The sequence below is a fragment of the Pyrgilauda ruficollis genome, unplaced genomic scaffold (genome assembly GCF_017590135.1).
Source record: "Pyrgilauda ruficollis isolate IOZ18807 unplaced genomic scaffold, ASM1759013v1 scaffold140, whole genome shotgun sequence".
NCBI classification, from domain to species: Eukaryota; Metazoa; Chordata; class Aves; order Passeriformes; family Passeridae; genus Pyrgilauda; species Pyrgilauda ruficollis.
The window spans coordinates 760,320-774,235 of NW_024512544.1; the positions used below are offsets into that span (position 1 = coordinate 760,320).

The window sequence follows — 13,916 nt, forward strand, 5'->3', positions numbered from 1 at the left end:
AGATAACTCTGTGAAACATTGTTTAACATTATGTAAGTGTTGAGATCCACTACCTGATGCAAGTGTTGGCTCAGGGGGAGTGAGGGGCTGCACCCCTGATTCCCATGCTGAGCCCTATGCTCTGGAGGGGAGAGACAGAGTTTGGATGTTCTCAGTTTTATGGAAGACCAATATTATTCTTGGAATGACAGCTATCACTCATTATGCTGTTAATATCTTAAGCAGGTCCTGGTGTGGTAGAACTTCATGGCTTTGCTCTTTGCAGGGGCTGTCCTTGCCCATTGTTTTGTAAGAGCTGGTAAAACACATCCCACTCATCAGATACACTCATGGCAGTTCTCTTCTGAGAGGTCATTTCAAAGAGTTTGTAGTCTGGCAATTTAAATGTGCTTTGTGCTAAATCATATAATACAAATGCTGTGTGGTTAATAAACTGCATATAGTGGAGGAATTGATTCCTCTATAAGCACCTGACATTTATACAGCACTTCTGTCTGGTGAGACAAAGGCTGTTCTTGATAAATAACTCTGTCCTCTTTCAAAGGCATTCTAATAAGCCACTCCTGCTGCACGAGACCTTTTTAAATGGAAGTGTCAGCTGAGCTGAGTCGAGTTCAAATCTTGTATTTGATGTCATTAATATGGAATTAGGGGGGAGAAAATGAAATGTTGTCCTCACAGGACTCAAGAGCTTTGAAGGAGAGATCTCTTGTTACCTCTTGTCATAAATCCTGCATATTCCTCTTCATTAAAACACTGTTTACAAATTACCCTTCCATGATTTTCTGGGAATTTGTAATGAATGCAGTCATGACTGACTGGTTCTGAACAAAATGGGTCTGCCCTGACAAGTTTTCACACAGGTATGGTTTCCAGCAATATGCCTGATGCTTCTTTGGAACACAGGTATTTCATCTAAGGAAACAGCATCCCTGCAGCTTGTTGAGACTTGGAGTATTGGCATATTGGTGATATGCCAATAAGGTTTCATTGCAAAGCATTTTGATGATAAATGAAAAATTAAGCAGTTCATGCTGTAGACAAAAAGGATGATAAACATGTTTTGATTATTGAAGTTCACTGGTGTTGCTGGCACTCCTTACTGGTGCTGGTACAGCCAAAAAAAAAAGCTGATTTCCAGCTGGAGTGTGGGCAGTGGGATGGGCTTTTTCAGTCCTGTGTGTGAGTTTCTTTCACTGTTGTCTTTTGATGTTTATAATTCTTGAGCTAAATTGGGAAATGGCTTCTGTTCCTCATTAGTTCTGCTGTGGTTTTTATCCAGCAGCTCCATACTCATTGAGGTGCTCATTAGCAAAGGCTTGTGTAGCTAGGTAGGGCTTCTGGGTGATCCCAAAGTTTGCTTTGAAAAGAAACTAAAATAACACGAGGAAAGTCATCCCTTGGTTATTATCTTTTAACTTGCAGGAGCCCTGTATGAACTGATAAAAGTATTTTGTCAAACTGGTCTTGAAAATAGCAGGCTTTATCCTCTTTGTGTATTTTCATTGTGGGGTTCAGACTTGTTGGTTTGGGTTTGGTTGCTGTTTTTTTTTCTTCAAATTAGTTGTGATTTTTTTTTTTTTTCTGAAAGAAGCATTTCTCTTCCATTTTCGTTTTATGGGCAATTTTGTTTTCTTGTTGTTTTCACAGCCAGTAATGTTTTTCCGTGTGTGTAAAGGGAAATTGACTTGGAGCTACCCTCCCCCAAAGTAAAATGAAGTCTAGTTCTCTGGGACTTCATTAGTTATAAAAACAAATCTGTATTATTTTCATTAGCTGTTAGGGTCTAATACCCAGAATTTAATTAAAGTTAATTGAATTATCCCTTTTTTTTCTTATTTAAAAGAGATCATAAACAAACTTAGCAGGCATGAAAACTAAGAGTGTTATGCTGTTTATAATGATTCTGAAGGATTGTCCCCATTTACTACTACTGCTACTAGTTATTTCACTGAAATCAAAGTGGTTCTCAGGAAAGATTCTAATGTGGGTGAACTTAATGTTGAGTTAAACTAATAAATGACAATAAATGTGACTCTTCCTGTAGCAAACAGCAGTCACGTTTATCCTTATAGTCATTAAAGGGGAAAATCCCAATTAGTTAAAATACAAAATGTGACCTATTCAACTCTGAATCTTCTAAACTAGTGGGAAATTGCCCCATCAACAGCCCTTCCACGTGGAACTTTTTTTACAGTAGGAGAACAGATTGTTCCCAGGACCAGCTCCTCATGGCAGTTAAATCACAGCACAGCACCTTAGTGCAGAGTCCCAAATCTGCTGTGGAGAGAGGAACCCCCCAGTGCCTTGGCACTGCATTTCAGGTCTGGGTGGTGCCTGTGCTTCTCCTGCTTTGCTAAGGGAAGGGATGGGGCAGAGCACAGTGGAATTCCAGGGAGAGGGACAGTGAACTGCAACACAAGAGGGTCACAGGGGACCTTGGCAGCAGCCACACGGTTACAAGGAGTGGATGGGAAATAGCTGGGAGAATGTTTGTGGTGCTTCAAGTTAGAAGGAAATAAGGGGTTGTCCCTCCTCTGAGGAAAGAAGAATTTGCCTCTGTGCAGAGCATCTACTGAGTTTGAAGAGAGAGGTGGTGTATTGGGACCAGTTTTGGTTGCCTCCTGTTCCAGGAACCCTTTAGTTTTCTCAGCTCATGACAGCCTTCCCTCCTTGCTCTCTCAGGAGGGCTCGCAGAAAGGCTTCACCCATGGCTAGCCTGCTGTGCTGGACTCTTCTTCATGGTCATTATAATTAACACAGTAAAATAACTGAGATAATTCCTTCTGAGCCTGTGAGAGTGCTCCTTTTATTGCTTTGTTACCAGTTAATGACTCATCAGGAAGGAGAGCAGAGAAGATGGTGTGGTTTTGTATCATGGTTGAGAGATGGGTCACAGAAGAACATCTCCCCTCCTGGAGAGAGGAGATCAAGGCAAATAGGAAATAGTGCAGTGGTTTCAAATGCAGGACTTGAGGATATGGAAACTGGCCCTGAATCAAAGCAATCCATCTTCCCAAGTGCTGATGTGCAAGCCTGGAAACAAATTACCATTTCTTTTTCAATAATGCTTTGTTGTTGCTTCTCTTGTGTCTGAGGCTGTGTAACTTCTTGCATGTTTTCTCTTTATTAATGATTAAGCATAGCTTCTTGTGTGTTGGTTATTGGGGAACGGTCTGCTGTGTAGGGAGTTCATCTGGAGGATTTTGAGGTGAGAAACTTGCTGGATCCTGGAAAGAGCTCCCAATTCATATAAACTCTTTAATGCATATTTGTCCTCCTTGGCCATTTATTATTGTAGATAATCTAGTTCCCCCACAGCTTAAACAAGCAGATGGCATTGTGTTTGAAAGGGGATCTTTTTGGTTCATTTGTTTGACCTAAAGATTGAAGTTGCTTGATTAAATTTGTAAATAAAAGAAGAAATATTTGGTTGAAGGAGTACAGCTTCTTAGCTTCATCTTCATGTACTGTCCTAATTTGTTGGCTCTCTCATTAACTGGTAGAATATGTTTTCTGGTAGAATAAGTTTTCATTTATTTAGTAATTTGACTTTTCGGTGCAAAATACCTTCATTAATGGAAGTTGTAAAGGGCAAAATTGAAAAAAAAAACCCTGTAAAATAGGACTAAAAGGACACTTGCAGTTCTTAACCACATGTATTACATTCAGGACTTGAGGGAAAAGGAAAAAAAAAACCTCCAACAACCTTGTGTAAGCCAAGTAGAGATGGTTTTCTGGTTTTATGTGGCTGCAGGAACTAAATTCTCCTTGGGAGGAGGAAGTGCTAAAGCCTGTAAATGCTCCTTTCTCATCTACTGCCGGCTCCAGCTCTGCCAACAGATGGCCCCAGTGCCTTTCCTGCTTCTCCGGTTTCCCCAGCTCCGGGAGCTGCGCTGCCCAGGAGGAGCAAAGCCGTGGCTTTACTGCCTTGTCACTACAGCTGAGCTTTGTTACGAGCATGAAATGGCCTGAGCTTTGTTTGTTCCGAATGGATAATTCTGCATTCTGCAGTAGCTCCTGCCTTTTCAAGAGCTGGATGTAATCCTTCATTGATAATTAGATTTCAAAATAAACACTTGCCTGTGAATTCTTAATGGTAGGAGCATTTTTCTACCTGCTGTTTGCCTTGTTCTCCTTTTTCTGAACAAGAAGTGTCTCCACTTAACTTTTCCCCTCTGTTGCTGCAGACTGCTAAGAGGGTCTCTCCTTGTGTCCTCTGATTATGGCTTCTTGGTGCAGACTGGTGATTTTCCTGCTGGATCAAATGTATTCAAGGAACTAAATGTGCAACATTAATTTCAGCATTAGTCAAAGCACATCTTTATGCAGCACGTTGGAATTAGTCATTCCATACTAATGGGTGTAGTTTCTTCCACTCTCTTTTGGAGGGAAGATACGGAATTGACATGTCTGGGATTTGCACCTCTGAGAGTTTAGCAAAGCATTTATTAGCTTATAAATGTTAGTAATTCCATCAACTTTGACAGAAGTGGCCAATGTAAAAAATAACTTAAGTCACTTTTTTTAAAATTTTATTTCTTGCATCACAGTTATTTGGCTTGACTTGTCATCTTAACCTGGTATCAGCCTCTGGAAGATCCAGGCAAATGTCAGAGGCACCTATGGTTGGATTTGATGGTCTTTTCCAACGAAAATGATTCTGTGATTGTGGTCCTCCTTGCAGGAGGAACTTGATAACATGTCTGTTAATGATCTGCCACTTGAAATTTCTACTCCTGCTTTTTTTAGCTAAATGTTCACCTTATGGTGGCTGACTGAAGAGCCTCTGAGGACACAAAAGGCATATTCTCCTGGCTCTGTTTTGTTAACATCTCTCTTGTAATCCTGATTGGCAGCCCCCATGCAGTCACTGCACAGCTCATGACAGCTTTCCCTCCTTGCTGTCACTCTCAGTGCTCAGTGATGGTTGTAGGAAGCAGGTTGCATTTACAGATGACATGATGACAATATTTATCTCCTGTAAGCAGCAAAACACCAATTTTCTAATTTTGACGTGGGTCTGGATTTAAGTCAGGGGATGTTGTCACTCCTGGTGTCCACACCAGCAACGTTTGCTTTGATGAAGCCGCAACGATGTTTTACAAATCAATGCTCACATAACTGATCTGAAAAGCTGTGATAGTATCTGATGCCCACACAAATTATTAGCTGTGCTTCCTGCATTAAAGCAGCACTCCTGAAATGTCAAACCCTTTGCAGTACATGTTTGCAAACTGAACTTTAAATGATAAGCTCAGCTCTCGCTCATTATAGATAATTGTGTGTTCCCTCTGTCGGGAAGGATCTTAATGCTGAGCGCTGTCTTGGCTGCCTCTGAATAACTCCTCAGGTTTGATGTATGTCTGCTACCTTGCTACTACCATAAAGAATGTGCTGCTGCTAGAATCCTTTAATTGCTTTGAAAGGTAACATTTTGCTGGGACATCTAGATTGTGAATATAATGCATGAAATTATCTCTGATGTGTTAATTTGCTTGATGGTTGTAAAGCCAGTGTGTCTCAGCATTTATTTTGGTGAATTTTGAGTTTACAGTTGTTGCTTGCTGGATTTATTTTTGCAGAGCAGTCTGTCTTAATATTTTTTCTAACTTAAAAGAGTAAAGATTAAAGCTGTTTTGTTTTTTCAAAGTGTTTCTTGGTAGCAATATTGGATTAAGTTTGTTTTTATTGTATGTAAAGCTTAATATAATATTCTCTCACCTTTTCCAGTGCTTGCTGTGAGTAGCACCTAGAAATTCCTTGAATTTGCACTGCTTGAAGGCATTGAACTTTGTATATATCATGGATTAATTTTCTCTCTTTCAGATCTTTTTTTATGTTGTATATTTGGCCTTGGCAAGAGCTACGTACCAGTTTGTGTATTATTATTCTCTTCATTTGGGATCTCAGTACCCTGGTCTAGGCTAAGTGTCAGCAGTTGTCTTGAAACACTTTATTTTGCCTAAAATAATGAGAATTGAGGCCTGCACTGCAGAGGTCTCCTTGCCTCAGCTTCCACAGGCACCTTCTCCTTACCTATGTATAGCTGCATCTGGATATGCTCCAATCTTATTACCAGCTTTGCTTTTCAGGGTGTCAAAACCTCTGATTCACAAATTCTGCCCTTTTGCTTCCTTTGCCTCATCTCTATTCAGCCTCTTTTCCTTAGGCTCTGAATCAGTTTCCACCCTTTCCACACCTCCTTGCTTACAGTGAAAGCTGAATGTAGCATTTTTCCAAAAAGCAAATTAAAACTATTTTGGTAGATAACTGTCAGAGAAAGTGTCAGTGAGATTCAACATAAAGTAGTAATTGCAGTGTTAAATAAAACTCTTTTCCTTTCAAGGAAAACCAATTTCTAGAAGCTTGTCAGGCTTATTAATTTATTTCACCTGTGTTTTCAGACAGTTACTTAGATTAACTTGAAAAAAATACAGTCTGAAGGACGAGGAAATTGTCAGTAAATGTTCCTGACTTTAATCCTTGCAATTTGACTGTAGTGGACATATTGCAATTAGTGCAAACTTTTCAATTTATTTTAAATTAACTCTGTTACATGCCTAGTTTTTATCTAGAAATATGTATTTGTGTAAAATGTGTGGGTGATTCTAAATGAACAGCAATGATTAACTGTGGTCTCCTGGTCAGTTGAGCTTTTGTTATCCTGACAATATCTACATGGAAGGCTTATGTCACTACATTTTTATTGCAGCTAAGTTTATAACTGGGCATCTCAAATTTGTGTTGTATCTATGTATTTTCTTTATTACTTTCTCATAATTCTTTTTTTTCTCTGTGTAGGGTGACTTAGCAGCTGTGGAGCAGCTGCTGAAAAATGGGGCAGATCCCAATGTCAAAGATAATGCTGGCTGGACACCACTGGTGAGTGTTGAAGGCTTCTTTCTGTCATCGGTCTTACAATCAGATTTCACTTCATCCCTCCATTCCTCTGTGATATTTTAGTTCCCTTCACACACATTTAGGTGACAGAGAATTATGCGAAGTGAAGAAGTGATGATACACAAGGTTAAAATAATTAATCAGCAGCCACCGACCTGCCCAGGTGTCATTCTCCTTTGCTGGGGTGTAGGACAGGCCATGAAATTGATCAGCCTGTGACTCTGCAAATGCAGAAAATACAGCTGGGATAACTCGAAAATGATCAATTCAAAACAATGTTTGTATTTAATGGGTTCCTAATGTCCTCAGTGGTTTGGAAATATATCAAGCAGTGGAGTGAAAAAATTGCTCGATTGAATTACAGAAAATAAACAAAAGGTTCTTTTCAACCATGACTTCTTCCTCTCCTGTAGAATACTTCCGATAGCCTGTAATCTGGAGGGTTTTGTTCCCTGTGATCTAATCTGCACACAGTTGGCCTTTGTTCAGTTCTGGTTTCCCAGGTAAATTCCTGTCAGGAATGTAATGCAGCATCATTGTCCCCGGCCATCTTCGGGAGTGCTGCCATGAGAGGGATCCTCCCGTGAGCTCTCCTTCACCTGAGTTCCCCCCTGTGGCTTTTCCCACGCAGCACGAGGCGTGTAACCACGGGCACAGGGAGGTGGTGGAGCTGCTGCTGCAGCACCGGGCGCTGGTGAACACCACGGGCTACCAGAACGACTCGCCGCTGCACGACGCCGCCAGGAACGGGCACGCGGCCATCGCCGAGCTGCTGCTGCTGCACGGCGCCTCCCGCGACGCTGTGTGAGTGCTCCGCTGCTGCAGCGTGCGGGGGGCATGTCAAGTGAGCGTGAAGCAGAGCTGGTGGTAAATGTGGTTTATGTCAAGTGAGGGGGTGGGTGTTAAATGTGTGCTCTGCTGTGCTTAGCAGGTGGGTGTTTCCTTTCCTTTTGGTTCTGTCCCAAGCTTTTCTGAGGACACCTGAGTCATAGATAGCTGGATGCTGGAGAGGAAAGTAACAACATATGCTCACCCTAATCTTACACTTTCCTGTTGGCATCTTGTTATAGCTGCTGTCAGCTCTAAGATGCTGAGCTAGATGAGTTTTGAACTGCTACAACTGGTTCTTGTCTCTACTTTTACTACACTACTTGCTAGCTGAAGGCATTTTGCTCTAGTCTCTTCTGTTTTCACAAATGTCATAGACACAGGCTGAGATTTGGGAATTTTCATGTATGCCTTCTGGATCAAAGCACTAATCCTTGGTACATCTTCTAATTAAAAAAAAAGCTAAGTAATATTTTCAGTTGACTCTTCTATGCAGTTAAGTCTTCTGAAGATTTTGGCATTTGTGTATAGGAGGTGTTAAAGAATCTTCCAGTCTCATGAATAACACTGCAGCCTGTTAGTGTTCCAGGCACTAATATAATTTTAGGGGTTGTACTGTTGTTGTGCCAGGGCCTGTGTGTATAAATTTGAGTCCAGTGCAAGTTGTCAATCGGTGTGTGTATAGAAACACAACAGGATGAAGTTTCCATGGCTGCCAGATGAAGCATAAACAAGTTCAGCTTAATCACTTCAGCTCTCAATATTCACACCCTTGAAGCTTACAGAATTAAGGTGCTTTGTGGGAAAGCATAGGGTTTTCATAAAGTCCTAATCTTGAATATATTAGAGTTTAGAAAACAACAAGACAAAGCCAAAACAAAGCAACAAGCTCTCAAGACTTCAGCATGAAAAAGTAAAACAAGGATCAGTTGTTCATCTTCACTTTGTTCTTGAGCAGCAAGGACTTGTGCACCTGGATAAGCTGATAGCTTCAGAGATTTTCAAGCCACTTGAATATGAGGAGCTGGTTGTGTCACGCTTACCACGTGTTTGTCTGGTGTTTGAAAGCACAGCCAACAGCTTTGCTGTGAGGTTCTGGCAGGGTTTCAGCTCTGGTGGCTTTGCACAGCCCAGGCTCCACATGCCAGCCATGGACTCTGCAGGGCTCCTGTTCAGCCTTGTTTCTGCTGCATGTGCTCCCACAAACAGAGGTCAAACTGAACCTCTTTCAGCTCATTCTACATGAGCAAACATGACTCTGTTGGAAGAGAGGCTTTTTAATCAGGGAAGGGGAGATTTATGTAAACCTTAAGCCCTGCTTTAACTTTTCACTGAATGTAGATAATGTTCAGTTAAAATCTCTGAGGACAAATGTAGCTGCCATTAATCGTTGTGTGATTTGTCTGGGTGCTGTGGCACAAATTCAGTCCTGTCCATCCCTCCTGGAATAACTGAGGCTTCCAGATCTTCTGTAGGCTCTCTATCTCTGGCTGAAATGCCACTGTGTGTGTTGCAATTGTACTGATGATGGAGAGGGGTTGGGGTTTCCCCTCCCTTATTTTTACAGAGAGCATTAGAGCCACAGAGAAACAGATGTACAAGCCAAATGTTCAGGCTTGCTCTGCTGACCCCTTCCAAACACTGTCAAGAAACAACAGAAACAAGAACAGTGTGTCTGAGACTCCTGAGAATGCCTCGTGCCTCCCTTCCCTCCTGTGCCCCAACAGCTTCCAGCAGTGAGTGGTGCTGTGATCTTCCCCTGGATCATGACACTGCAAATCTCACAGGGTGTTTTTGCAGCCACTGCCTCTGCCAGTTGTCCTAATTAAGCAGTGGTTGGATTTGGCTAGGTAAGTGAACTTGAACCTTCTTATAGAAGGTTTAGTTAATTCTTCTTTCCTAGTGGATGCAGGTATCCTTATAATGGAGTCACATCTGACAAGAAGCTTGTTTTTCTTCAGTGACTTTTTTTCCTAGATCTCTGAAACCAGCTGCCCACAATTCTGAAAACAGGAGGTGAGAACAGGCTGATCACTTAAAATGGTGCAATTATAGTTCATTTCATTATGGCTAGTTATAATTGGTCTCTTTGTACTTAATGCTTACCTTCACATTATTATTTTAGGTTCTTTACAGTAGAAATTGAAGCAGTGATGAGTAGAGCTTGCATCTCCAAGGCTTATTTTCTTGAGGAGTGCCTTAACTTGAGAGGTGTGCAGTGTGTGAGCTAAGACTATACCAAACTAATTTTGTCAAACGGATAAATTGGTCTAATTTTAGTTCACTTTTTTTTTCTCTTTGGTGTATAAAACCCTGTCTAGTCCTTTTGTAGGCTCTTCAGGCTCACAATGAATTAACTTTCAGCCAAGGAGAGGGCTCTCCTTAATGTGGTGGGATAAAGTGATTCTTCTTTATCTCACAGGAGCGGGGAGGAAAGTTTGATTAGTTCACTGGGGTTACTTAAGTGTTTTACTTTAGCTAAACTAAATAAAATGTGAACATGACAAATGCATTCAAATGTTACTTGGGACACCATGAAATATATAGCATGAAACCTCACAGGAGTGACTAATGTCTTGCTGCTGTCTTAACAGTAAAATTAACTCAGTTTTGTGTCTTAATGTCCCTTGTGTGTTGAAGAGTTAATCTACTGGAACAAAAACAGAGCTTGCATCCAATAGCCTACTTAGAGCAGTAGTTTGGAAATTTAGCTGATACTCAGTTGTGCCAGGTGAAATTTATTTTAAAAGTGTGCAGTAATGACTGACAGCAGGTCCAAAGAAGGGTAAGACTCACTGGTCTGTGGAGGGATGTCGGATTTGTCTGGAAGCAGCTACAGCTGCTTCCTGAGAAACCTCAGTGGGTGAGGTACAACCCTATCAGAGAGCTGAGACTTTGCCATTTCAGGTTTAGATATCAGATAGTCACAAACCCATCAAGTGGGCACATTCCAACTGCTTTTCAGGCTGTGTTTTTCTCCTTTCATGTTAACTTGTAGTGCATTAAGAAGTAGCTCTCTATAACAGGAAGCAGCCGCATATCTTTTGGACCAAGTAAGAGCAGATGAGGGCTTCCTCTTTTGCCAGAAATTAATCCTGGGATTTCCTTATTCCTTGGCAAAATTTTTTTGGAAATCTGTGAGATTTAATAGTCATGGCACTTCGGTTGTCCACAACTTCATTGAAGTTTTCACTGACTGGGAGAGACACAAACTACAAATCAAAAATATTATATGAACCAGTGGACCTATTAATTGTCCTACTGGTCCTGTTAATTTTTTTACGTTAATCTCCTACACATAACTAATTTTTATTTTTATGGCTTTTTTCAACATGCTTGAATTCTTTTTTCTTTGCTTCACAGCAAGCCAAGTGATTTGAAAAATTAGATCTGTGCATTTGCAATTTCACAGTACTTCCTAAATGCTTTCACTCAAATGGGCTGTCTTTCCAGTTCTTCATGCACAGTAAGTTTAGCATTAGCAGAAACTGTCATCTTGCTCTGTTTTTTTAGGTGTAGTGGTTGTGAGTGTGACTCTGGACAAACCTGTGGGAATGCGAAGGGGAAGACCGTGATCTTCAATTATGAATGGCACAGAGACAAAAATGATTATAACCTGCAGTTATTCCAGGAGGCATTAGACTCATGGCACTGATACCATTTTGTCTCCTTGTTCTGAGTCAAGATAGTGCAGGTCTTTGCTGCCCAAGTGCAAGACAGTGTGTTGAACTTCCTGCTGACAGTAGCTTAATTAAAATCCTGGCTCTGTTTGGATATCTCAGATGGTCTTTCTCGCTACACAGATTAGGTTTTCATCCCTCTCTCAGGTTCAGGAAAGGTTTCTACTTAGCACGTTCTCAAAATCCAGGTGCTTCCTGGAGAACCCTGAGCCAGTCAGATTTCCACATGGGAGTTAGTGGGTAGTGCACTGAGACCTGGCTGCAGGACTTCCATTCACTGCTGAACTCTTCTGTGGGGCTGGGCCAGAACTTGGTTTGTGGAGCAGCTTAAAAGTCCTGATTACAAAGAGTTGTGTCATTTCATGGACAGTCATACTCAGAAGATTGGAGTTGCTCCTCGTTGGGCTCCTCTTTGTTCTCAGCACAGCCAATCCTACTCTTGGATTGGATTTGTTCCAGCTGTAACAGCCCCCTACTGATTATTCAGTACCTTGATGACTGGCTAATAGGAGACTGCTTGTACCCAAGGGTACATCTGACACTGGAATGTTTAAAAAAAATTTCCAGAAAGTCCACTTGCCTTCTAGTAGAAAGGAGGATGCCTTGGGAACCTTGTATTCCAGTTTAAGCACCTTGTATTCCAGTTTAATTTCTGTCTAGCAGAAACAATTGTGTCTTCCTGCTGAGTGTGGAACTCATCATGTGCACTGGACCCATTCCCAACAAACACAGATTTGTAGGAGGAGCACACAGTTATTGGTATTTCTGAAAACACTGTGTGTTAGGGTGGATGTAATTTGCATGTCTAATTTGGTTTTGAATATTGGGTAAAAATTCATCTTAGAACAAGGGGGATGATTTCCCTTGTTCGGGTGGGTTGGATAAAGATGGATATGAGCACCATTTCCCTAAAGCTTCTGCTCCCCATTCCCCAGCCTTACTAAAAAAAGTACAAATATAGTTTTCATCCTTTTTCTTTGAAAAATAAATTACAGCACTATCCTACTTGAAAATCTGTCGTTAGGATGTGTTCCTTGTATTGGTTTTTATTATGTAAACCCTCTTTTCTCCTGTTTCAGCTACATTTTCACACCCTCTTTAAGCTCAACAATCTGTTTAGTTGCAAATATTCTAAACCCTCAAACCATTTCTTGTGCTGGTGTTCCTTTTTCAGACCTCAGCTCCAAAGTTTGTCACATTTTAACTATGCCACCTTAACATGCAGTAAATAGCCCTTCATTCTTCAATGCTGAATAATGATGGGACAGCATATCACAGTACTCTAGTAAGAAGCAACTAAAGCTTAAAACTGTAGGAGAAGATGGTAAGTGAATACAGAAGGAGGAGCTGGAGCTTGTATTTGTACAGTTCAATTGGAAAAAAATGTTCAATATTTAATGGGGGTGGTCTATGTATTTTTCTGTGGTAAACATTGATGAGTTTTTCCCAACAGTCAAGAACCTTACTGTTCCTTTGGAGGAAAAAGCACTCCCAAATCTGTGCTGCTGACATGCAGGGATTTCCTCCCTCTGCTTAGCTCACAGTGAAAGGTCAGCCAGCTAGTCTAAAGGTGATTTTTGGGGTGTTTGATGATATGTATATATATTTCCCCTCCCTCTCTGGATGCATTGTTGAAAGGAACTTTATCTTGCAGCAGTTTGAGGTGAATATTGGCCTTACTTAAAGAAAGGGCAAGAGCTACCCTGATGGTGCATGACAAAGCAGGAACAGCATGGCAATATTTAATGGGCTGCAACTCCCAGGCCTGGGCAGAGATTTAACCAATTATCTTTCAGTCTGCAGAGTTTGTATTATGGCTGCACTGTGCTCATTAGCAGCACAGAAGAGCTTGGGATTGGTAATAGTGTAAAATCCCATCCTGGACTCTTCTGTGGGGGATTGTTGTGGATTGTTGTTTTCCCCAGGGGCTGTGTTAGTGAGCAGTGCTCAGCCAGGGCTACAGAAGGGTGCTGAGGTCAGACTTATCTTTCAGCTTAGCACTGGCCAAAGCCTCCTAGTTAAGTCAGAGTGGAGACTTAATAATTTGAGCTGCTCTTTGGGCTGGATTGGGTTATGGCCTTATGTGGAATTCCTTGTAAAGCTTCCTGGATTCCTGCTCTGCACAGAAAAGTGTGGCCAAGAGAGAGCTCTTCAAAGCTGCAGTGGTCCTGTGACCTCTTTAAATGTTTCATTGTTTGATGACTAAGCTTGCCAGGTTTCAGACACTGAGTCAGGGCTTTGTTCTCATGACAAGCTTCCCCTCCATAACGAGCTCTTATTGTGCCTTTGGAGAGCCAGAGCTGTGTGAGGTGGGCAGAAGAGGATCAGCTGCAGCAGCCATTATTCTCACAAAGGGCAAAGCAAGCAGAATATTTCCCCAGGGTGCTGGCAGAGGCTCCTGTTTGCTAATGGCAATGATACCTGCTCTGCAATTTCAGGCTTTTCTCCCCTCACTACTGTCCTGCAGCAGCAAAGTTGTGTGAAGAAGAAATTGAAGCCATGGCT

At 41.5% G+C, this 13,916-nt stretch overlaps 1 protein-coding gene across 1 annotated transcript in view; it reads left to right on the forward strand.

Moving 5' to 3' along the window:
• The window catches only part of BARD1 (BRCA1 associated RING domain 1), a 41,168-nt gene that overhangs the window by 12,087 nt on the left and 15,165 nt on the right, over window positions 1–13,916 (forward strand). The window contains exons 5-6 of the mRNA XM_041460210.1: window positions 6,805–6,885; window positions 7,535–7,707. Coding sequence (XP_041316144.1) covers window positions 6,805–6,885; window positions 7,535–7,707 — 254 coding nt within the window. The remainder of the gene's footprint in view (window positions 1–6,804; window positions 6,886–7,534; window positions 7,708–13,916) is intronic.